The sequence below is a fragment of the Poecilia formosa genome, unplaced genomic scaffold (genome assembly GCF_000485575.1).
Source record: "Poecilia formosa unplaced genomic scaffold, Poecilia_formosa-5.1.2 Scaffold64, whole genome shotgun sequence".
Classification (NCBI taxonomy): Eukaryota; Metazoa; Chordata; class Actinopteri; order Cyprinodontiformes; family Poeciliidae; genus Poecilia; species Poecilia formosa.
The window spans coordinates 1,451,916-1,475,621 of record NW_006800003.1 but is presented as its reverse complement, the minus strand read 5'-3'; the positions used below and the strand labels follow the sequence as shown (position 1 = coordinate 1,475,621).

The following is a 23,706-nucleotide window of genomic DNA, read 5'->3' as shown; positions in this document are numbered from 1 at the left end:
TTTCGACTTACCTGCCAGGAAGCGTAAAATCCATCCGCATGGCTTTATCCTAAATCTCCGCGCGCTGCCGCTCCAAAGCCACGGTGGCGATGGCATCCGGCTGCTTCACATTCCAGCTGCGTGGCAGAAGAGCACCTGCCACCGACACCCTGCTGCCACTTTCCTCTGCCGCTTTAAACAGAGGGCTGTTTTAAATTTTAGAATAAATTTTCTTAATTTATTCTAAATGCCCCTTCCTTGGCTGTTCACGTTGCTGCTTCTCGGATTGTCGTTGACGCGATTTTAGCTATTAGCCATTATGATGAGATCATTTCAAAGCACGTGTCCAAACGAAAGCAGGCGCAGCTACGAGGGAGGCCGCTCACCGCTGAGCAGCCACGCTCGCGACGCAGCGCTTTCAACATTTTTCAGCCTCTGGTTACTAGAGAAGAGCTGTGTAATTTGATCACTTGTCATAAATAGTTTCTTAAGTGGCAGCCATTACCAAGTTGTTGCTCCAGTGAAAGAAATGTAATTCTATACTCGCTAATTACCAGACAAGATAGATAAATAAATAAACATGGCTGGAGGAAAGGAGCTGGGATTTGGATTGAGATTTTTTTACCTGCATTTAACTGGTCGAAAGCAGATTTGACATAAACTGTGTGTGCACAATTACAAGGCAAGTCTTATTTTTGAGGATTATTTTTTATTGATCACCAACTGGAGCGTTAATCCAAGCTGCTGGTAAACATCAAGCATGAATGTTTAAGAAAGTAAAAGTGAGATTTTGACTTTCTTATGAGAATATTCTTAAGTGCACAATTATTGTGCAGAATTATCTAAACAAAATTAAAATGCACATTTTCCCATCTCATTTTTTTTTTCTCTGAGAATTATAATCCCTAAATCAAAACATTCCAGTAAACATTTCTGAAATTGAGAAATAAAAAAATCTGTAACCAGAGTTTTGACCTTTCTTTTCAGCAAAAGCGATAAGCTTCCATTCGGAGAAGTCCGTCAGTTTACTGACCTATTAGACTATCAACTTTTTGTCATTTAATAATACCAGTCCATACCAGTCCCCTACCTGGTATGGACTGGTAGATGTTCCACCCACTGGTTCATCCATCTGAACTGCAAAGAGATTTGGCACATCCCTAAGATTTCCTATGTCTTTGAAAAATCTGTCTTCGGATACTTCTTGGCCCAGTCTACATGCTTTAGCTTACGAGTCTTGTTCAGTGGTGGTCGGGTTTCAGCCTTTACTACCTGGGCCGTGTCTCCGAACATCTTCTGGCAGTTATGAAATATAATGGAGCTGGAAGATGATGGATTCTTGGTAGCTTCACACCTGGTTCTTCTCAAATCCTTGGTGCTTAATTTGTCATTTCTTCTCACCCTGTCGGCCATTTGTAACAAAGCTTTTGATTTTTCTGGGATCACGCCCCAAGTCTTAGTAATTTCAAGATTACGGCACCACTTAAGAGATTTTTTTTGGTAATTTTTGACTTTTGAGAGTCAGTAAATCTTTTTTCTTTTTTGGCTCATTTTACCAAAATAGAGGAAGCTGCTCGAAAATTTAACTCACCTTGATATAGGTTGTAGATCTTTTGGGCCACACCCTGCCTCTTTACACAGACACACATCACCTGGAATGGTTACATCCATTCAGCATTCAAGTTTATCCAGCTTAGATGCTTAAAAATGATGACATGGTCAAAATAATCACTTCCCTTATAATTGAGCACACAGTGTATGCAGGATCCACACTTTTTGATGAAAATCATATGAGTTTCAAAGGAAAAACAATAATAGGCCATAATTTAAATTAAAATAGAGGTAAAAGTAGCTTCGCAGTGCTCCATATAATATGTACACGTTATATGATTATAAAACTTTTCAAAGATGTTAAATGGCTTGAAGAAGAGATTTATCTTATTTCTAAAATAGCCAAGCTCCACTACCCTGTGACATTCACCAAGTTTTTTTTAATGGCTCATCGATGACTGTAGTTGGTAAATGTTGGTATATATTACTGTAGGTGGTGTTGTCATGTATCTGTCAGCAATATTTTGTATATTTATTTCAAGCTTAAATGCCAGGATTCTTGCAGGACTAGGGTCATTTTAGATTGCATACTTGACAGTGGCACTTCTGCTTTACTCGATCTGTTTCGAAGTTCCCTTTTCCTGTCAAATGTCGTGAATTAAGTCAAGAAAAAAAAAAAAAAAAGACATTCATCCTCCTGTGCCATGGAGTCCTCCACACCAGCATTGACCAGTTCTTGAGAAGAACTAGTCAAGGACAAGACAGGTTCATATCGGTATTTTTGAGAAAACCAAACTTCTTTTTGTTTATGCATAAAGCTTTCATAAATCTGAATTTGAAAAGAATGTGCAGTCATTGGGTTTTTTAGGGCCGCTGTAATAAGCAGCTCCAACACAGTGATAACTCAAGTAGAAAATCCTGTATCCAAAGATGCATAACTCGACAGAGAAATTTCTTACATGGCAGCTGCCACAAATGCTAGGCTAATGCTTTCATACGAGTCGTTGATGATTCAGCTCGTAACATTTCGGTGCAGTTTTAGTTGACATTGTGCTGACAGAACTTATTGAAAAAAGTTGTTTGTCTGCTTCGTGAACTTCGCCCTTTGCTTTGAACGACATGAAATGTAATAATTGGTGTTTCAGCAGACAGAGATGTCTGTGGATATGAATACAGCAGTCAGAGCAGGGCACATAGACGTACTGTAAACAACATTGTAAAAGGTAAAAAAAAAAAAAAAAAGGTAAAAAATGTCTTGTTTAAAAAAAAAACAGGCGCACAAGATGATGCTCATGGTCTTCAATACAGTTTAGCAAGTCACGGACACAAAAATAGGCAACAGCTTTAAAAGAAAAATAAAATAAAAATTCAGCTACATGTGGACAGTTGGTAAACAAAGCACAGACAGTAGACCTGTCAGGAACATTAATAGTAATGTTTTGATTTCAGCTACAGCTACGTGAATTTGATGAAAATATGTAGGCATGGGTAGGTCTTGCAATAGCACAAAATTCAAAACATCCCGATCCTGTCCGTTCTGTGATGTTGAGAATTAAGTCAGTTAAACTGTAATGCCAAAAGTAGGGTCACACACCCTGCTACGGGCAAAGTGTACGTGGCCGTCGAGTGTATGTGAAACAGAGTAAAGTGTCTTACTTTTGCAGAGGTGTTAGTTTCTATCAAGTATCGGATGAGTCCCGGTTTGGTTTGTAGGAGTAGATGTTGGTCAGCGCTTCATCTCTGGCTCGCTGTGGGGAAACGTCAGCCTGCTGTTGCTAGGCATGCAAATGTCTCCGAGTGCCTAAACTATGAAACATGCATAAAAATGTAGGACACATCAGCAGCTGACAGCCAATTCCTGCAGCATGAAGATCACTCTCTGTCTATGTCGGTACTTAAATATTATTTTTCTTTTAAGTAATCTAACTTGCTGTCATCGTCACTATTCAGGAGCTGGTTCTACCTTATTTTAAGAAATGAGGTTTGATAATGCATTAAATAAGGTGCAATTTTTTTCCCTGCTTTTTCTTGAGTGCTTTCAGAGTGGACTCTAAGACTTAATTGGGTGATAAATGTCTAATCTGCGAGTGCTTTGAGACTGTATATTTACCAGGTTGTGGTTTTTTTTTTAATTTTTTATTTCCTGCCTCTGAACGTTTGCGCGTTGCCTGTGTCCGTACGCTTATAGGTTGTAGTGCTGAGAAAAGGAGAACACGGATTGAATTACATACACAGACATGCACCGAAGGCCAGCCAGTTAAAAGGATTGATAGCGGCAGAACCCATTAAGAGTAAAAGCAACTAGAAATGGAGAGAACTGAAAGTGGGAGGAGAGAGAATCGAGGAGGAGGAGAGCAAACGGAGTGTACAGAGGCATTACATCATTCCTGACCTCATTAGGGCTTTTCTCTCTCCCACCACTCCATCCTCACTCTGCTACTCTCTCCAGGTCTCCTATATATCCACTCCGCTCGTCCTTTCTCAGTATTATCAGCATTGCGGGGCTAATCATTTTCTTCCCGTTTATATGAGGACCCTACTGGGTCTGCCTCTTGTCGCGTGAAAGCTGAGGACCTTGAGCTCTTCAGATAAATATTGTCAGACATTTTTTTTTTTTTGGCTACCCTGTTATCATCCGTAGCAGTTGCATGCCCGACAAATAAATGTCACTGTATGGAAAACCGAAGTGCAACACTATACAATACTGTGGTGCTGTACTGCTGTACAGTATGTCACGATCTGTAAATATTAGCCCAGGCGCGATGCACTCTGCTGGACAGTTATGGCCACTGCAACTTATTTACTAAAACTCCCAGTGGCTGCCTTGAAATCATTACATTTAATTGATTATCTGCTATTTATTTATTTTTTTTTAATTGACTAAATTTTGCTTCATTTTATTTGGTGTTCTTATAATTGTTAGATGTACACTCCTGATCAAAGTCTTAGAGCTTAAAAACATGTCGCTGCTACTCACGTTTTGTGCCACTGGACTAATACCAGGTTGAAAGTTCAACTTTAAATTTTTAAAAGATGAAATGGGAGTAAGACGCAAGCCAGAGTGGACTATTTCTTGAACACCTTATTTAAATTTAAAACGGGTCGTTCACCGGCTGATTAAAAGTTTAAAGCTATTAGTTTAAAGAAGGAAGCAAAACCTAGAATGGCACATGCCTTCAGTTAAAGCTACAGCCCCATATAGGTAAGTTTTTAGGGTTTTCACACTTGTTCGACTGGGGACTGAAATTACATTTGTTACATTTTCACCTGGTGTGATTTGCTGTCACACTGCACTGTGTCAAATAAACCAAACACTTTGAAAAAAAACCTTGTTCACCTCCTCGCCTGTGGCGGCGCTGCACCAAGAACTATTGTAGGAAACAACAGGAAAACCTCTGAAGAAGGCGAAGCGCAACTTCCTCCTTCACAAAATGTAAACAAAAATGCATTGGCATCAGATTTTAACAGTAGTAGGATTTCTCTTCTGTTTCTGATTAAAAAAAATAAAAACACAAACCATTTCTCCCACTAGCGATAGATGTGGGCGTTTGTTTTTGTTGTAGTTACCCAGAATGCCCTGCGCTATAGAGCGCTTCCTGCTTTTGGGGAAGTCTCCAGTTCACTCGGCATTCACATGTGCATTTGAACCGCTCCAGATTTCACTTCAACCAAACTGATACCTGGGTTTTTTTTTTTGTGTACCAGAGTTCAGTTGCCTTTTAACACCCTTTTGAGTTAAATTCCGTTATCTGGGGTCAGACTCCCATCCTTTGGACCAGAGAATAAACTTACGAATGAAATATTTCCCGTCTTTTAGCGTCTCGTGTGTGGCCCACCTAAGGAGCGAGTACGAAAGCAAGTTTGTGTTGTTGGAGGCCAAGATGTAGAGATGCAGAGACAGAAAGCCTTGTGCCATAATGATGCTGTACATGCTTGAACAGAAAATGACATGAAACCCAGATTCAGGCACAAATTTTAAGTTCTTAAGACTATTTCCTTAAACCTGTGATCAGTCGATGAACAGTCTGTTTGCTTCAATGTGGTTTCATTTTTTTTGTTCTCTTGTTCCCTTTTTTACAGCTCACCCTTCAACTTAACAGTTATTTATAGTTGAACAAGTGGTCATTTTAATGCTATTGGATTTTAAGATAATAATCTATGTCACTCGTTTTCCAGGTGGAAATATAATTGCTACATTATGTAATATGACGAAATAAACTACCCCTTTAAAATGAAAGTAGTTTGTATTAAACTGGAGCAAATGAAAGGTCATCATGAACGAGTTTTTCAGGAGGCCTGTAGTATGAAAACTGGGTAGATCGTGTTTCTGCAGCTCATACGACAGCATTAACAGTATCCATGTGACCTTGTTAGCACTCTAATCTTATCCAGGCTTGACAGTGATTTGATATATCTTATTGTTGGTAAATGAAGATAGTTTGCATCTTGCTTTTCTCCTCTGTCTTTCTCCTTTTACTTTACGTGAAACGTCTTTTACGTAAAGCAAACATCCTGTTGGCCTTTTTGATTTTACATGTCAGACGACTGAAAGTGCCAGAAGTATATGAAAATACAAAGAAAATCCTAGTCAGTTCTTTTTTTATCAGTGCCGTGGCTCCACGAGGCCGCCGCTATCTGGAAACGCTCGCCTCGTCTCGGAAAACCGAGTATCTGTTGGAGGCTGCTTCTATTTTCTAAAAATGGCAACTATTTCCCTGACCCTTAACTCCCATCACTGAGCAAGTAAAGCTCTCTCCTCACCTTGGCCTTGTCCTTGTTGAAGATAAAAGCATGTGGAAAGCTACAACAACTTGTCACGTCAGATGATATTCCTTTTGTATTTACATGTAGCCCTGAGTGGCGCTTGGCTCTTCGGTTGAACTTCTTTATTTTACGCCATTATCTAGTTGGAAAATTATACATTTCGGATTCTGAAACAGGAGAGTTTCAGGTTGTAAAAAGGTTTCCAACAAGTCCTTTTAATTTGATCCTCTCGGTTTTGGTTTCTAAAATGTCTTGAGTGTTTTTTTTTTCCCACACTGCATCTTAAATGTTTTGCATCCTCAATTTGTTCGCACATTCTTCATTTTTTTTTTTTCCAAGACATAGTCTCTCCTCTCCTACCAAGACTTGCTTTTGTTGTTTATTAAGGGAGTTAAAATGTTCTTGGTAGTAATCCTCTGCCAGCTCATTCACTATAGGAATAAAAGTCTATTAACACAGTTTGGCTTGAAAACAGACATTTCAGCAATTGACTAACAGCTTCTTGGAATGAACGCTGTGTGTGGAGCTTTGTGTATATTACAAGGCCTTGAATTTAAGTAACGGTACAAAAGACGCAAAAAAACAAACATAGTTGTACTTCAGTTGTTAAACAAGTAAATGTAAGTTATTGGGTAAGCAAGATAACTTGAGTTGTTTTAGCACAGCAGGTAGGCCTTAAATGTGCATTATAAAGTCTTATAAAGCCCTAAATCTGACTTTCAGGAAACAAAACTCAAAATCTGGGGTCTTTGAAGATGAAACATTTTCTCTTGTGTCCAAAACTGCTTTTGCTAATTTGAACTTTAAAGCAGTGTGAATGTTTTCACGATGCTACAGTCACCATGCTAGCTAGAGCCAGATTCTTTGGTTTGAATCCTCCTTGGTTCTTTTGTCATCTGAGCATCAGGTTGTCTCTACAGAAGGCGTTCCAGCAGACCTCTCCGGTCGAATCTCTCGTCAAACGTTCATTAGAACATTATGTATCGGTACTTCCATGTCTGGCTTTAATCAGTTTCTAATTGGAATCCCACGTGCCTCATCTGTTTGTGTTTTCATAGTCATCGGAGCTTGACGACATCCTGAACGACCTGCAGAGCGCTCAGCCGCAGCTCTTCTGCGAGCAGCGGCCGGTTTCGCTGCCCAGTCCCATGGACAAGCAGAACATCTTTAATGACATCCTGCAGATGTCGGAGAGCAACGCCGCCATGGCGACGCAGCAGCAACCCAGAGGCCTCGGACCCGGCATGGGTCAAACTAGTAAGTAGAGCTCTCAAACTCAAGGGGGAAAAAAAAGAAAAAAAAAAAAAAACAGGATTTCTTTTTTTTTAAAGTCTGTTTATTCTTACTTTTTAGATTTTGGCGCTGTCCGACCAGGGCAGCCGGGCAGGGCATTACCAGTGAGGAGTGTCTCTCTGGACATGAATGTCCCCTCACAGCAGCCATCATTGCAGTACCCCATACGGGCCAACAGCCCTTACCCTGTAATGCATCAGCAGCAAGGCATGTTGGGAGGTCATGGCATGATGCCCAACCAGCCTGGTATGGGCAATGCAGGTAAGTCTAACCAAGAGCTCTTCAAGTCAAATCAAATTATCAAATTATCAAATTAAAAAAAAAAACAAACAAAAATACAACTGTAGTCTTGAACTGTGACACTTGTGGCTGATTCCAAATTCCGATTAGACACTTTTCCTTCTGCCTCTGTGTCTCTCACCCGAACCCATCAACATCATGACACACTGACTCACTTCCTGTGACAGGAAATAGTCGCCCACACACCAGCGAAGTTTCTCTCACTGCGTCTCCCACATATCGATCCTCCCCGAGCAACTTCCAGCATTGCTCACAAAAGATTTCCCCTTTCACATCGATCCACAGACCACCGCCGCAATATGTTTGCAGAGAACGTTCTCCAGAATCTTTTCGGACCATTTTCTCACCGCTTCTCGTCTCTGCGTCGTTGTCCTTCCTCCCGCTCCCGCAGGATTGATGACCCAAGGTGGTCCGCGGCCAGCCATGCAACAGCAGCAGCAGCAGCAGCCGGAGGGATGGACCGGTCCAGCTTCTGCGCCTCCTATTGGAGCTTCCGCTCCGGGACAACAAGGAGGCATGCAGGGTAGGATGGTGCCCGGCAATCCTCCGATGAGACCCAACAGCCAGCCAGCACCCCGGCCGATGCTGCAGTCTCCACTAATGGCCAACGGTGAGAGCCAACTTTAAAACGTCTTGGTATGAAGGCGCAGAAATAAAAAGCTGCATGACAAAGACTTTAAATCTGTAGTTCATGATATCGCCCATTTGAAGCTGCTAAAGTAGAGTGAGGAAGACCTCAGCTCACCCCCTCATAGTTTACTAGCTTCTCAGAGTTGTAAAGGATGCCATCTTGTGGTTGGTCGCGGTGTAGCAGGTGAATTATTTTAACACCCATCATTTTTACCTTTTTTGCTCTTGTGAAAGAGAAATTGTAAAAGTATTTTAAAAAAATCTCTGGGCATCTCTCTAATAATTCCATTGACCTGGATATTCTTCCTTTCTCTTTCAGCCCAACCTGATATGGACATTAATATGGTCGGCCACCATTTCTCCCAGCAGCAGGCTCCGCCCAATCAGACGGCCCCTTGGCCGGACAGCATGATGCCAATCGATCAGGCGCCTTTCGTAAACCAGAACAGGTACGTTTTTAACCCACAAATGACCGTTTTGTGTTCCCAAAAGGAGCCGGTGGCAATCTCCGCGTCTGGGGATTTTCTTAAATGTAGACACTGTTTCTCGCCCCCCCCAACCCCGAACCTTTCTGTAATACATTAGGCATTTTTGTTTATTTTTCTACAGACCTGCACAGCAAGATGATCTCCTCTGCAACCCGAGTCTCGATCAAGGCAGCGCAGTGGACGAGGGGGCCCTGATGTCCCAGCTGTACTCGGCACTAAAAGATTTTGACGGATTAGAAGAGATCGATCGAGCTCTCGGCATCCCCGCCCTGGTGGAACAGGTGAGCTTTTTCTAACACCGTTTCTCACAAGGGTGATAATGCGACTTGAATTGTCATAAATCTTATCGAATAAGTCTAAATATTTTTGCTGTGCATTTGTTATACTGCCTCTTTTTTTTTTTTTAAATCGGAATACCTCTAAATAAAATCTGATGCAACCAGCTACCTTCAAATGTCTCGTCATTAGTAAAAAAAAAAAAAGAGTCTACCCGCTTGCAGTTTAATCTGTGAAGGCCTCAGAAGTTTCATAGAGGACATTAGTGAGTAAAGAGCATCCCGTAGATTAAAGCACATAGCAGACAGGTCGGTGTTACGGTCGTAAATTCCTAATACAGTACACTACAATGACATTTACGGTTGTTGTGAGAAAATGCTTTAGAAAAAGTTTAAGGTGACTGAATCCTTTAGCAAGGTTCTGTAAGTTCTCTGTCATTTTTTGCACCAATTTCTTGCAGATGTTCCACTAATGTCGATTGTTTGCCGTTTCAGAGCCAGTCACTGGAACCAGAGCAGTTCCCCCCGGACCCAGCCATCATGTTGGACCAGAAGCCCCCAATGTACGCGCAGCAGTTCGGCCCGCCGCCCTCCCACATGGTGCCGAGGGGCTTTCCCGGCCCTCCCATGCAGGAGCCCGGCTTTCACCCGATGGCCGGCCAGATGGGGCCCCGGCCGCCCTACCCCATGATGAGGATGCAGCAGCGGCCCGTACTCAGGCCGGGCGCGGTCGCCCCGAACCAGCCCAACGCGCTGCGGCTGCAGCTCCAGCACCGGCTTCAGTCCCAACAGGTACGCTAGACCGACCCGACATGAGACGACACGCAGCCCCGTCGATCGACTCTGAACTCACAGGTTTGAGTTACGTAATCGCTCTCGAGGCTGACGAATTCGAAGCCCCTGGTCGCACACATTTAGACTTCCTAGTGGTCTTAATGTGTTTCGTACTATTACCAATTTCTTGTAATTTGCAGTAAATTATGGCGTGTGTGTTCGTCCGTGTGTGTTGTTTATCGCCGTCAACCTGTCAGGGGACTAGAGACGAAAATGAACCCTTGTGGCTAAATCTGCCATATTTACATGTTGGTTTTGATGTACTGATGTTGATTACGGAGATTAAAACTTAAAAATGAATTAAAGAGGTGCTGAAATAAATTTAAGTCTGTAACTCTTTTTATTTGTGCTTAAATGTGTTTTTGTGGGGGGGCGGGGTGTTTCCAGCAGAAAAGTCAGCCAATGATGACTCAGATGCCTGGCGTGTCAAATGTGAACCTACCTCTACGAGCCAGTGCTCCAAACCAGGTACAACCACAGTCATGTAATAACATTCCTGCACAAACATGTTCCATCTGCTAATTTATGATGATATATCCTGTTGCTTCACAATAAACGAAATACTTAAAGACGCCACAGTATATTCCAAAAGTATTCCATACGCCTTAAATTTTTTTTTTCACGCTTGGACACATTGGAACCACAGACACGCATTTGCAAAACGGGTTACATCTGACATCCCGTCGCTCTGGCGCTTCCTTTTCCTGCTGTTTCCAGGGAAACATCAACGCTCACATGTTGGCGCAGCGTCAGCGGGAGATGCTCAGCAACCACTTGAGGCAGCGACAGCAGCAGCAGCAGCAGCAGCAGCAGCAGCAACAGCAGCAGCAGCAGCAGCACGTTCAGCAGGCCCAGCAGGTCCAGCAGCAGCGCAGCATAGCCATGAGGGCCCAGGGCCTCAGCCTGCCTCCCAACATGGCCGGAGGCCTGAGCAACCCCAGGAACCCCCAGGCCGCCCCCCAGCAGTTCCCTTACCCGCCCAGCTACGGTACCAGTACAGGCCTGGCCTCGTCACCTCCCCCCACCAGCCCCTTCTCCTCCCCTCTCTCCCCCAGCCTCCCCACTCTGCCCCCCAACCCTCAGCTCCACCTGCATGGCACCTCCTCTTCCTCCACCTCCTCCTCCTCCTCACAGATGATGATGGGAAACACAAACATGATGGGCGGACAGTATGTGGGCGTACTCAGCCCTCAAATGCATCACAGTGCCTTTCAGTTTCCCAACTCAGGTACTGCTCCCCCCGCCCAACTCAGGTACTGCTCCCCCCGCCCCCGCCAGCCAACAACACACTTCACCCAAGAACGCTGTATATATGTGTGTACGTGTGTGTGTGTGTGTGTGTGTGTGTGTGTTGATGTGAATCAATTGGAAAGCGTCACTTCCAATTGATGTCGAACGCCAGATTTATAATTTCATGCATTGATGATCACTATCATCATAAACAGATACAGATTAAGCTGCATATTTTACTCAGTAAACCTATAAATTATCTCCTAGTTATGCTTTTTTTACTCCACTAGATGGAGTCAGAGCTCAATAAATTGACCCACCCACCTCCCAGTTTGGCCATGAATTCTCTGAATAGTTTGTCGTACATTTACCTGATTTATCTAATGACATTTACCATATTTACGTCTTTTTGAGATTTCGCTTTTTTTTGTTAAATAATCTCCTCCATCTTCTCTCTTCTTCTGTTAAAATGCATGTAGAAAATTCCACCTGCCTGTAATTGACCCTGAATGCCGACACTTTTTCACCTCAGAACACAGAGGCCTCTTGAATACTTCATCTGTTTTGTCACAGCACACTCTTCTTCTTGTTCTTCTTCTTCTTCTTGCATTTGTTCTAAATATGTTTAATGTACTTACTTTCTGTGGGACCGGTGTGGTTGACGTGTTTGAATTCGTCCTCTGCAGGTATGAGCCAACAGGCAGACGGGAGTTTTGCTGGGGCCAGCACGCCGCAGAGCCCACTGCTTTCCCCGCGCATGGCGCACACACAGTCCCCCATGATGCAGCAGGGCCAGCAGAACGCCGCTTTCCAGGGTTCCCCTGACATGAACGGATGGCCACAGGGTAACATGGGAGGCAACAGGTGAGGACGACCAGCACATCCAGCGGAATGCGACTGTGAAAAAAACGTAAAGACTGAGTTCGTGTTTTTGGACCTGGGTGCTTTCAGATTTCAGTTTGTATTCAGAAAATATTGATCAGGGATGTTTGTGAGTTTTATGTTCTTCTGGTGAGTAAAAGCAGCTTAAATTAATGGTTTACTGGCTTAAGAAGGAGAAAGATTTGTATGTTTGTAAAAATAAAAATCAGTCCACATGATAACCTCAAGAGCAAAGAACAAAGGATGTTAGTCTTTTTAACTATCAAAGCATGAGAAGCAAAAATAAAAACAAGTATTTATTAATTATGTGCACTGTGGGACATGTCGGTACTGCATTTTTTTATTTTTATTATTATTTTTATTTTTTTAATCCTGTGAAAATTCACGTGCACACACGGTGACTCTGACGGCCCAACCTAACGGCCTCCGTTGCGTTTCCGCTGCCCAGCATGTTCTCGCAGCAGCAGGCGTCGCCGCAGTTCGCCCAACAGAACAGCAGCAATATGTACAACGGCAACAGCATGGGCCTCAACAACCAGCTGAGCAGCCAGATGAGCGTCACGTCCATGGCGTCGGGGTCCTCGCCCGGCTTGCCCTCCATGGGGCAAGAGCAGGTGAGTACTTGGCGCACTCCACGGCCAGTTTGGATGGGGGGGGTGGGGGGTGCGAACAAAAAGTGTTTTCTGCATCTTTGCCAGCTTAGTGGTCGAAGTGAAGTCGAGAACTTGAACATAGCCCTCCGCATTCGTCGTTCTGCTTACTACAGTCCAAGCGGTTCTCTGGGATATTAATTGCACATAGTGACGTTGTGCTAAATTTTCAGATGCAATTGGAGCTCCAGTTATTTGTTTAAATTTAGTTGTTGGTTCTCACTTTCTGTGGACAATAAAAATGTTTAAGCATCTGGTAGTAGCAGCCTAAAATCATGCTCCTCGAATGAGCAATGATTCGAGGAGCAGTTATACCAAACAATTACACCGAAAGCTTTTTAATTAGTTTTAAATCATGTCTAAGGAATTTTTAACTATCCCTGAAAAATATTTCAGGGGTGGTATTCAGTCGTGATTAATCTGAGAGAATGCACAATATATTTCAACTTTTTCACCCAGTTCTTGCATTTCTTTTTTTTTTTAAACCAATAAAGTTGTTTCTTGTGTCATTTCTAGTTCGGATGAATTAGAAATCTGTCAATCATGCCCCAGACGAAAGCCGACTTCTTCTGCGTTCATCTCCGCTTTTCTGTTTGAGTTATTCTAAGCGCTGTGTTTGGCTCTCCTTCATTTAATTGCCCTGCTGCTGAATAATTTACTCCGTAGTTCACGTAACTCCTCTAAAGTTCTGCTGCTTCTCTTCCCAACTTTTAGGGCAGTGATGTAACTGGGCACTTTAAAGTCAGACCATTTAGTTACACTTTTATGTAGGCTGCCGACGTTACTCACTGACTCGCATGTTTCGTGTATCAACATCACTCAATTCCTGCCGCGCCCCGCTCGTTGTAAAGCCCAACAAGTTAATTTGTCTGCGTTTGTCTCGCTGGTATCGTTAGGCTGCACGTCTGCGATGCGCTGTTGTTGACCGTAATGCTTTTAAGCCCGTAAAGATCCATGAATATTTAACTACAGCGCTCCTGTTTGATTGCCTGCTGTCCAGAATGTTGTAACATAGCAGCGTGTCCGTCACTGGGCTTATCTCGCCTCCGGGTTTGTAGAAGAAAGAATATTGGCACTTAGATTATTTCAATTATTTACTGTTGAGCCATTAGTGCATGCATTTGTGTTTTTCTCCTATGGGTTTTATGCCTGATGATGTTCTCCAACATGCTTTGTAATTCCTGTTGTTAGACAAGTTCAAGGCTGAGAGGTTTACATTTAGTAATAAACATTTTATGCTTTAAACACTCTTAAATACATCTACGTTTTCCATAAAATGTGTTAAACGATGTGTACTTCGCTTTAATTCAGGTTTTTTTTTCGTCTTTGTTTTTTAGAAGGAATTTATCACAGCACATTTTTCATTTTTTATGACTGGCTTTGCTCTAAAGAAACAGGTTCTTTGTCATTTCTAGCCGACATGTTGAGCTTTTAGCTGCTGTGCTTGACTACATTTTAAATGTAATATGGGCGCGTTTAAAACGACAACAAACAAACAAAAAGTAAATAAAAATGATCAGAAACAATTTCAGTAGTTCAATTTAAAGTATTATTAAAATGTCTCTGTTATGATCTTTGCAATTGTGTGGGAGAAATGTTGGGTTGTTAGTTTCCCAGCATTCAACTTCCACATGCAGGATAAGCTACAATAGGTCATTGCTAAACAAGCTAGCTGTTTAGAGTGGGGCTATTGTAAACGATTATCTTAGTAATCGAGTGATTGATTAATCTGATGATTAATCGAATAAAAACTTCCCTCCTTCAGTAGTAGCTACTTAAGCTAGTAAAGAAGAAGCTAGCAGATAACTTGCCAAGATGAATTTTAAAAACACAGGTACTCGAATCATTCCATAATGCTGATAGGAATCACATTCCCGTCGTCCGACCGTGACATCTGCCTCGCTCTCCCCGAGCGTCCACTTGAGATTGCAAGAGGTTTAAGGCACTCTTATGCTCATGAAAAGTTCTCTTCACTACTCCTTACATTTTTGCCACGTTAGCAGCTCTTTTAAAGCCTAAGGTGGTTTGTGAGAAACTTTCTAAGTAGGTGAAATTCTAAGAAAATGTTTAGAATTTGGGAAATTTTAAGAATTTTCCTAAACTGCTTTGGATCCGTTGCGAACACAGGTGCTGAACTTTAACCTAATGAAACTTGCCGGTACTCCGTGAACAGTTGCTCTAAATGCATAAAGTAATATTTGCATTTCCTCCACAGAAATTCTGTTGACCCCCTTGAAGCTTCTTAACACGAACCTCAGCGATCAGCTGGTGCAGGGAGCGCGTCGGCCCTTTAAGAATCAAAAACACAAACTCGTAAGTAACCGACTGCCCCTTGGATCAGCCGGGCCGTGTCCTGAGCCCCTTGTCCCTTCCCCCCCTCTCTCACTCCCTTTTCACCCCAACTGACCTGTTGGGCCCCGGACTGACACAGGAGTGAGCAGAAGGCCAGCCTACCTGCCCGTCCAGCTGCATTCACCGTCGTGTGACTTACTGTAGGGCCCTCCTGGTGGGATACACTGACTTCAGGGAGCAGAGGGGGCATCAGTGGATGTGTTGAATGTATTCCTCTCAGCGGACAGCGGCCATCTACAATCTCATCTCAGAGCAGAACCGAATCGTTCTTCTCTCTTCACTCATTTGGGACGTTTCCTCATGGGTTTCAAATGGCAGCAGAGACTCCCGGGTCATGTTCATAAGTACAAACGGAGCTCTGTCGTTTTTTTGTTGTTGTTGTTTTTTGTTTGTTTTTGTTTTTTTGCCTTTTTGCTGTATTTTATTTTATAATTGTTTTATTTGTTTGTTTTTTTTTCTTATGAAAATTAATATGTAGATTGAAGACAGAGGAGGGGGGGGAAGAAAACTGATCTTGATAAACACTGCAGAAGAATGATTTGAGTGGAATTCTATTAGAATAATTTAGTCAAGAGGTTTATATAGTGTATTAAATTAAGTTTTATTTTTCTGTATAGATTCATTTTAATTATTGTAGATGATTCTTTATCCTTGTAGCAAGAAGATATTCCTAAAAGTGTGAAAGAGGCACTTTTTATCGTTTTTAACAGTAATGGTTGAGAAGATTCTTCTAATCGCCTGAATTATGGATTATAATCTTGGTCCAGCTGTTTCAGAAGATGTCAAAATCAAATATGGTTCAAAATGAATTGTACATACCGATGAGTGAAAAAAAAACCTTTTCTTTCCTATTTATTTTATTCCTTACTGGTCACTACTGCCTCTCTTAAAGCAGAGCAGTTATATGTGCTTTTTTTTTTTGTTATCGTTGTTCTGTGAAGTCCTGACATTCTGATGTTCTGGTACGACTCGGACCGGGGGTGCAGGTTGTCCTTAGTGGGTGTGCTGTGTATACAGTGTACAGATTACGGCTTGCTTCTCTGCCTTTTAGCGTAGAACACAAAAAAAAAGTGTTTAAAAAAAAAACTACTCACAGCCATACATTAACTCAAAATTATAAAGGAAAAAAAAAAAAGAAGAAAAAAAGTGTGCTTTCTTTGTCGTCTGGAGTGAAAACTGCTTCGTACAAGCTGCTAGGTGCAAACTGTTCGGGTGTGATGTAAACAAGCAATAATTACTTGAGAATCCTTTTCTGTTTGTTGTTTTTTTTTTTGTAATTTTTGTACAGTTTCCTGAATTTGGAAAGGGAAAAAAAAACACGTTTTTGCTCTGCGTTTGGATGCAGTATTAAACACCGTTTTCTATTGCAGTTTGTACCAAGAAAAAGTCTACATCCACACACACACACAGCGTTCTTGATAAATTATGCAGCCATCTGAGGGGGCCAGGGGGGCCTGCAGAGGGGAGGTAGTTTATTCCCCCCCTCGTGATCGAAATGAGCCCTCTCTTCCTCCAGCCTTTTCTTCTATCGCAGAGGTCAGAGTTAAGACTGCACCTGCTCTGACAGACACTTAGCCATATTTTATGACCTCAGGCAATTAAAGTATAAAAGTGTTCGCTGATGACGTGCTGATCTATTTCCCCAAAAGGGAATTGAGATCCGCAGCAAATCATCCTCTCTAACCTCAAAAAAAGGAAAAAAAAAACTAACTTTTATATAAACTATTTTACCCAGGAAAAGACTTTGATCAAGCCAAATGATTCCTCACATTTCAATTGGATTTCTTTCACCTTCTTAGTTAGCCAGCCCACACAGGAAAAAAAAAAAAAAAACATAAAACATGAAATTCCTAAAGATGTCACTGAGCAGGATCTAAATGCAGATGTTCGTCATAAACCAGATTCACTCTGAATGTATCGTCATTGATGACCTACTGTTCTTTCTTTCCCAACCTGTCGTCACACCGTTGTCTTTTCTGCATTTATTTTTATTTTATTTTATTTATTTTTTTTTTTTTTTTGCTTTCCTCATTTCCAGACGTAATTCGAAAAGTGTAGAGGCTGCACTCACACTCTGCTCGCCCTGCAGTGTGTTTGCCTTCAGTCTACAGGAGATCATGCTTTTTTTTTTCCCATTAGATGCTGTTCTGATTGTAAAAATCCACCCATGCAGAATAAAGCCTTTAAAATCCATTTTCTCAAATAGGCTTTTAAATGGATTCAGAGCCCTTTGCAAATTTCCAAAGATTGTCAGCGTTTTGAAAAGAACTTAAAGCCATGTGGTAGCAGTGCATTTTTTTTTTTTTTTTTAAGAATTTCTGAAGCCAAGTGCAGAGGAAGTGCACATATTCAGACTTTGGACCCACTTAAACTACACACTATATTTTCTTCTCTTTAACGTTTGCTTTTGCAGAACTTTAAATACCCTTTTTGTATTGTCTGCTGGTTTCTTAGAGCTAAGATGCAAACCTTTGAAATGCTAAACACCCTAGCATATTGCCTTAGATTTCGTCCTGCTCTTGTAAATTACACTGCTGTCTGTATAAATTTGTATAATGACTGGTTGTACAGTATTTGAATGGGTGCACCACTATTCACCTCTCCTCCGCTGCTGAAAACACGGTCACTCCCCTCCCCACACAACCACGATCATTGCTCTTCTATGTTGGGAGAGGCCCGGTCCTCTCCTCACTGTTGTATGGAAAAGATGATTCACAGAGATACTGAAGCAATATGTACTATACTGGATTCTTCTGAAGAAAGATCACTGTTGTTTTTTTGTTTTTGTTTTTCCGTTTTGTTTTCTGCGTCGTCCGCGAGTCGCACTGTATACCTGCATCCATCTGACCTTTGTTACCCCATGGTTGTGTTTGTGTGTGAGCACGTGTGTTGCGTGAGTGAGTGTGTGTGTGTGTGTGTGTGTGTGTGTGTGCGCGTGCGCGTGTGTGTTTTATGCAAAATTAGATATATAAGAGAAGGTAAAACCACAGTTATGCAAGTTGTGAACTAATATGGCTTCGCTGATGCTATTTGCCTTGTAAATAAAGAATTCTGTTAATGCATATTTTAACTGCGTCCTTTATTTCATGCTGGTAGTAACTTAAAAAAAAAACAAAAAACATTTTTGTTTTTGTTTTTAGACTACCTCTCCCTAAGGTTTAAAGGCTTATAGATGAATTTCTACCCAATTTTATTCACTTAAATCACTGCATAAAGGGAGATCTCCAGAAAGTTTTTTTTTTTAAAAGCTTAAGTAGCAACGCCACTTATGTTGGGTTTCACAACAATCATAAATGAATAAACATGTTTGAACTCAGCCCTCTTGAATTTAAGAATATATATGTATCCAAGTACATACTGAATTAGCATATCATTAAATTTTTTTGCATAATCTAAAAAAAATTACTCATTATAGACTTGTGTTTTGATAACTGTGACTTGCAACTATTGAAAACAAGATTTTAAAAAAATTTACATTATTTAAAGCCAAAATATAGATTTTTAATTTCTAAATATTGATGCACATAATCATGGGGAAGACTATGTCCTGCAGACAGTTACCGACTCCCTCCACAAGGAGGAAAAGACACAAAAGGTCTGACTTTGCTGTTTGCAAGCATTTTAAAGAAAGTTGAGTGGAAGGGGGGGAAAAAAGTGCACAAGAACGATTGATCACTACAGCTTTGAGGGAAAGCCAGTTTTAAGAGTTCAGTGGAGACTCCAGCAATAGCCAGTCTCTAAATTCCTCCTTTTGGATGAAAGTTTTGTTGTTTTACTTTCATCTGAAGTCAGAGTCCAAACATCAGGAGAAAACACATGGAATCCAAGCTGCTTGAGGTCCAGTGCAGGTTTCACAGTCTGTGACTATAACAGGAAGCCACGTCATCTGCAGCTTTTGGATCACTTGGATTATACTTAACACCTTGTCAGTTGAAAGATGGGTGTGTAACGAATAGATATAACACATGGGTATCCTTCCTGAATTGAATTAGTGATAAAAAATTACACTTTTGATGATACTTTAATTTATATAGTGTTTTCTAGCTAGGGGCTGGCATTGACCCAGCATATAGTGTCTCGTTGCAGCCAGCCCATAACCACCTCAAATATAAATATTGAGTTGTTATTATGATCCCTGATCAACCCGAAACAACCGAGTGACCTCCCGCTGTCATCGCTTACTGGAGTCACCCAACTACACTTCCTTACAGCGCGGATATATTCTAGAAAATGACTTCAGATTACTTAAATTGTCGGTTGCCGAGGCGAGTACGAAACAGCTCCCGCGGGTGGATGCGAATCGGAGAAAAGAAAAGTTGGAAACGAAAAGACCACTGGGTGTGGTTGCGATGCTGAAGGGACGTAAACTGCAAAGTGGGTGAATAATTTAAAGAGGTTTTTATTGCGTTGAGTGGTCCGTGGATTACTGACGTGTTCTTCCGTCTGAGCACACCAGAGTGCGTGAAATAAAAAGGTGTGGCGATAGAAAAAAAAAAAAAATTCTGAGACCTCATTTGCATTGGTTTTGTTTCATTTGGACAGGTTTGTTCATAGAAATGTTTGGAGAAAATCTCTCTAACCGTGGAATTAAAGGATGCGTGCCATCGTGTATAGGTTAACTTCAGTGGGCTGTCCTGCGCAGATTAATTGAGATGCATGAGGCTGAGCGGATTCCTCAGCCAATGGGGAAGAGGAAGACGCCGGGAAGCATCTTCAGCGGACCTGAACACGATAGGTGCCCTCAGATGACCAGAGACGCGTCCAGATTTAGGTTTGCGAAGCTCAGCTCAGCTCTGATGGCATGACAGATACGACCTCCTCCTGAAACAGCTGTGATTGGTAAGCTTTTCTTCTATTATATTTTAAAAACGTATGTCTAACTCTCTTGCTTCTTTTAATTTTTTAATCGTGTAAATCTTTTTGTTGTTGTTGTTGTTGTTTCCCAAAATTACGATTTGCGCACGGAGCATGACGCACGGCATCTCCAGCCCTTCTCCGGACCCTCTCCCCACTGTTCAGTAAATTACTGTTCGGGAAACGTTAAGGTCCATTAAATGCTTCATTAATGCTGACCTCTGCTACGACCGACTGTTCTCTGATTGGTGTCATGACCCTGGTTTGTCTCTCTATTTACTGGCTGGCTGGGGGGACTGGTGCCTTCATAGCCTCCTCACTACTGTTTAGTTGTGTGAAGTGTGTGACCTCTCAGCTGGAAATATTGCAAAATCGGCTGCCCGTTTTTTTTTTGTTTTTTGTTTTTTGTTTTTTTTGTTTTGAACGGCTGTCTTCAAACGTCCACTCAAATTTTTCTCCACTTTTTCAGACCACATTCCCAGAGTTCTGTGTCCTCCTTTTGCCCATTAAACTAGTGCAAATACACAAGCTGAATATGAATAGGAGGGTCCTTGCAAGACTTTGAATATAATCTGCAAAAATAAAGAAAAAAAAAAAAGAATAAATCGAATGAATTTCAAACAAAGAAAATACAAGTCTAGAAATCCAAACGTTTTTGGTTTTTTTTACCTTTTGTTTTTTTTGTTTTTTTTTCCCCACACTCACTGAAACCTGGAATTCAAATCAAATTCCAGACTTTTACAGGCAGAAATTCATGGACCTTTCTTAGTCCATTTAACTAAAAGTTGTTAATTGTGAATTTCAGACAGGCAGTCCTCCCGCAGAGCAGAGTTTAAAATGAAACATTCAAAAACTAAATTGGATGGTCTGGTGAAGAGATGGATACAATTTTTTAGACAAGGGGGTAGAGAATAAAGCCTATTTAATATGTCCCATCTTCTCTGCTTCTCCGTACCTGAAAACAAATTCAAATGGATTACTTCATTACAAACTGCAAAGGAATCCCGCAGTTTGCCCAACATGCATGAATAAGATAAGAAAAGATGTGACGTATGAATTTTACTTTATGTGAACAAATGCAACGGAAGCATGGCCAGATACGCTCACGCTCCTGTCTTTTTTCGATTGATTAAACGCATTAAACTGTAACACTCACCTCTCTCTCTCTCTCTCCTCTCTCTCTCTCTCTCTCTCTCTTCCCCACATCCTCTGAAGAATCCGTCCCTGTTTGAACCTTCACGCTCCCTTGCGCTCATGTCAGTGTCCGTCTCCAGCGTCCCCGCAATGTTGAAGGAGAAAAGCCACCAAGCCGAGATGCTGAAGGGCAGTCCCGTCCGGGGATTTTTCCCCAGCCCCTATCCCTACATGGACTTCTTCCCCCGGACACACACCCTTCTCCACCCGCTCAAGTCGCTCGGTCGACTGGTGTCGGACGCCCGGGCGTCGCTTCCCCTCGGGTTTCACGGAGGCGCGGCTCCGTTCCTCGGTCACAACGCGTCGGGCTTGCCGTACACTAGCCAGATGTTTCCCGGACACGTGCTGCACCCCAGGCCGGAGGAGCTGGCCGCGGTGGTGACGGAGCACGCCGCAGGGCCGCTGTCGTCGGACTTCAGCAACCCGCCCAGCGTCCCGTCTCCATCCGCCAAGTCCTCCAACAACACACCGCCCAAGGAGAGCTTGTTTCGGCCGAGCACCGTCGACATGTCTCCGGAGAAAAGGGTCACATCCTTTAACTTCAGCGAGGAGGACTTGTTCATGGTGCTTTATGGTTACTCTGGGGGCCAGGAGAGCAGCGGGGGCCACGCTATATCAGGACTGACGTTGCAGGAAAGCTTAGGTGAGGCGCTTTTGAATTTTAGGTAGAATTTCTACTTAATGCACAATTTGAATTGACAGAAAGAGTTCAAACAAACTTGCTAACCCCCGTTCAGGGCCCGATGGGCCACAATCCAATAAACGCGTTTGCCAAATATTTATTTAGGCGACAATTAAAACAAAAATCTTATTTCTATCTATACATTAAAATGATGAATTTGTCAGTAATTTATTTAATAAACAAATAAATATTTGCTTTAATGAAACCGTAATAAAAATATAAAATTGAAATTAATCGTTAGGTATATGAGAGAACGATTTATTAAATTCGCAATTAAATAAATAAACATGTAAGTTACTAAACAAAAAGTTTTTTCATGTTTTAAAATCTTATTATTACTGTAATTTCATTATTTCATGCCATAATTCAACACATAAGAAATCTGCCCATTTGTTCATTTATTTGTTAGCTTAAATAAAGCTGGAATAAATACAATAAACACAAATATCAACACATAAAAGCAAATAAATAAATCAATAATACAAATTATTTTTGCAATCACTCATACAAAATAGACAAATATAAAATATTATAAAATACATTCTATTCTCTAAATATCCATTCATCCATTTATGGTCTTTTCCTGCTTTTCCTTTTGTTTTTATCCTCTCAGTTTCTAATCCCTCCATTTCCCTACTGGACAAAGACGCCCTTGAGCTCCCAGAGGGTAAGACAGAAAAATCTTTTATATTTCCTAAACATCCGTTATAAGGCGTTTTGAACACCGGCTCTGTGTTGCAGGACTGATTGTCCTCCAGGCTGCGTGGGGACACACTTACCACTGTGGAGTTTTCACAGATAAGGTCAGCATTCCCAAAGGCTCGCGATTCGGACCTTTCCAAGGAAAACTTGTGAACACCAGTGAGATAAAAACATATGACGACAACACTCTAATGTGGGAGGTGATGCTGTTATATTTCCAAAAAATAACATATTGCAATCAACTTCTGTGTCATGCTTGACATTGACATCGTCCTCTGCTCTCCTCCAGGTGTTTGAGAACGGTCGGCTGAGTCACTTTGTGGATGGCAGAGGCGCTTCTGGAAACTGGATGTCTTTGGTGAAGTGCGCTCGGTTTCCTGAGGAGCAGAACCTGATCGCGGTGCAGGTCCAGGGTCAGATCTTCTATGAGGCCTGCAAGGAGGTCACACCAGGCCAGGAGCTTCTGGTGTGGTACGGAGACTGTTACACACAGTTTCTTGGGATCCCACTCACACTGAAGGACCCCAGAGAGGAGAACAACAACAACAACAACAGTGTTTCTCCAACTGAAGGTCTAAATCTACAGCTTCTCCAGACCCTTTCTGTGTTCGCTTGGTCTGCATTACAAACCGCTGAAATAAATTCTATATCCTGCAGATTCAGGCGAGGGCTTCAAGTGCGACAGATGTGGGAAGGTGTTCGCATATAAATATTACAGAGACAAGCACCTGAAATACACACGCTGCGTCGACCAGGGGGACAGGAAGTTTCCCTGTCACCTATGCAACCGATCCTTCGAGAAGAGGGATAGGCTGAGGATCCACATCCTGCATGTGCACGAAAAACACAGACCTCACAAGGTAGAGTGAATTCAAACACTGTGGGCTCGCATTTAGCTACGGTTTTTGAACTGTTGGTGCTGAAAGAACAGCTCCCAAGAGTCAGCGAGGCAGCATATGCCAGTTTATTATTATTATTATTATTATTATTATTATTATTATTATTATTATAGTTTATTAAAACGTGGAATACGCTGGCAATGGATA

At 41.9% G+C, this 23,706-nt stretch overlaps 2 protein-coding genes across 5 annotated transcripts in view; both read left to right on the top strand.

Moving 5' to 3' along the window:
• The window catches only part of ncoa2 (nuclear receptor coactivator 2), a 54,047-nt gene extending 35,758 nt beyond the window's left edge, over nt 1-18,289 (top strand). Inside the window, exons 11-22 of one of the 4 annotated variants that reach the window (XM_016672680.1) lie at nt 7,353-7,551; nt 7,648-7,848; nt 8,279-8,497; nt 8,837-8,966; nt 9,127-9,286; nt 9,776-10,072; nt 10,502-10,582; nt 10,832-10,900; nt 10,937-11,342; nt 12,031-12,208; nt 12,675-12,840; nt 15,092-18,289. In XM_016672680.1, the coding sequence (XP_016528166.1) occupies nt 7,353-7,551; nt 7,648-7,848; nt 8,279-8,497; nt 8,837-8,966; nt 9,127-9,286; nt 9,776-10,072; nt 10,502-10,582; nt 10,832-10,900; nt 10,937-11,342; nt 12,031-12,208; nt 12,675-12,840; nt 15,092-15,103 (2,118 nt within the window). In that variant the 3' untranslated portion in view covers nt 15,104-18,289. Of the gene's footprint in view, nt 1-7,352; nt 7,552-7,647; nt 7,849-8,278; nt 8,498-8,836; nt 8,967-9,126; nt 9,287-9,775; nt 10,073-10,501; nt 10,583-10,831; nt 11,343-12,030; nt 12,209-12,674; nt 12,841-15,091 lie in introns of all 4 variants that reach the window. The other 3 variants (XM_007554579.2, XM_016672679.1, XM_016672681.1) reach the window with 3 other exon arrangements.
• Nucleotides 18,290-21,302: 3,013 nt separating this feature from the next.
• The window catches only part of prdm14 (PR domain containing 14), a 4,958-nt gene continuing 2,554 nt past the window's right edge, over nt 21,303-23,706 (top strand). The window contains exons 1-5 of the mRNA XM_007554636.2: nt 21,303-21,919; nt 22,572-22,625; nt 22,700-22,860; nt 22,950-23,232; nt 23,318-23,520. Coding sequence (XP_007554698.1) covers nt 21,337-21,919; nt 22,572-22,625; nt 22,700-22,860; nt 22,950-23,232; nt 23,318-23,520 — 1,284 coding nt within the window. The 5' untranslated portion in view covers nt 21,303-21,336. The remainder of the gene's footprint in view (nt 21,920-22,571; nt 22,626-22,699; nt 22,861-22,949; nt 23,233-23,317; nt 23,521-23,706) is intronic.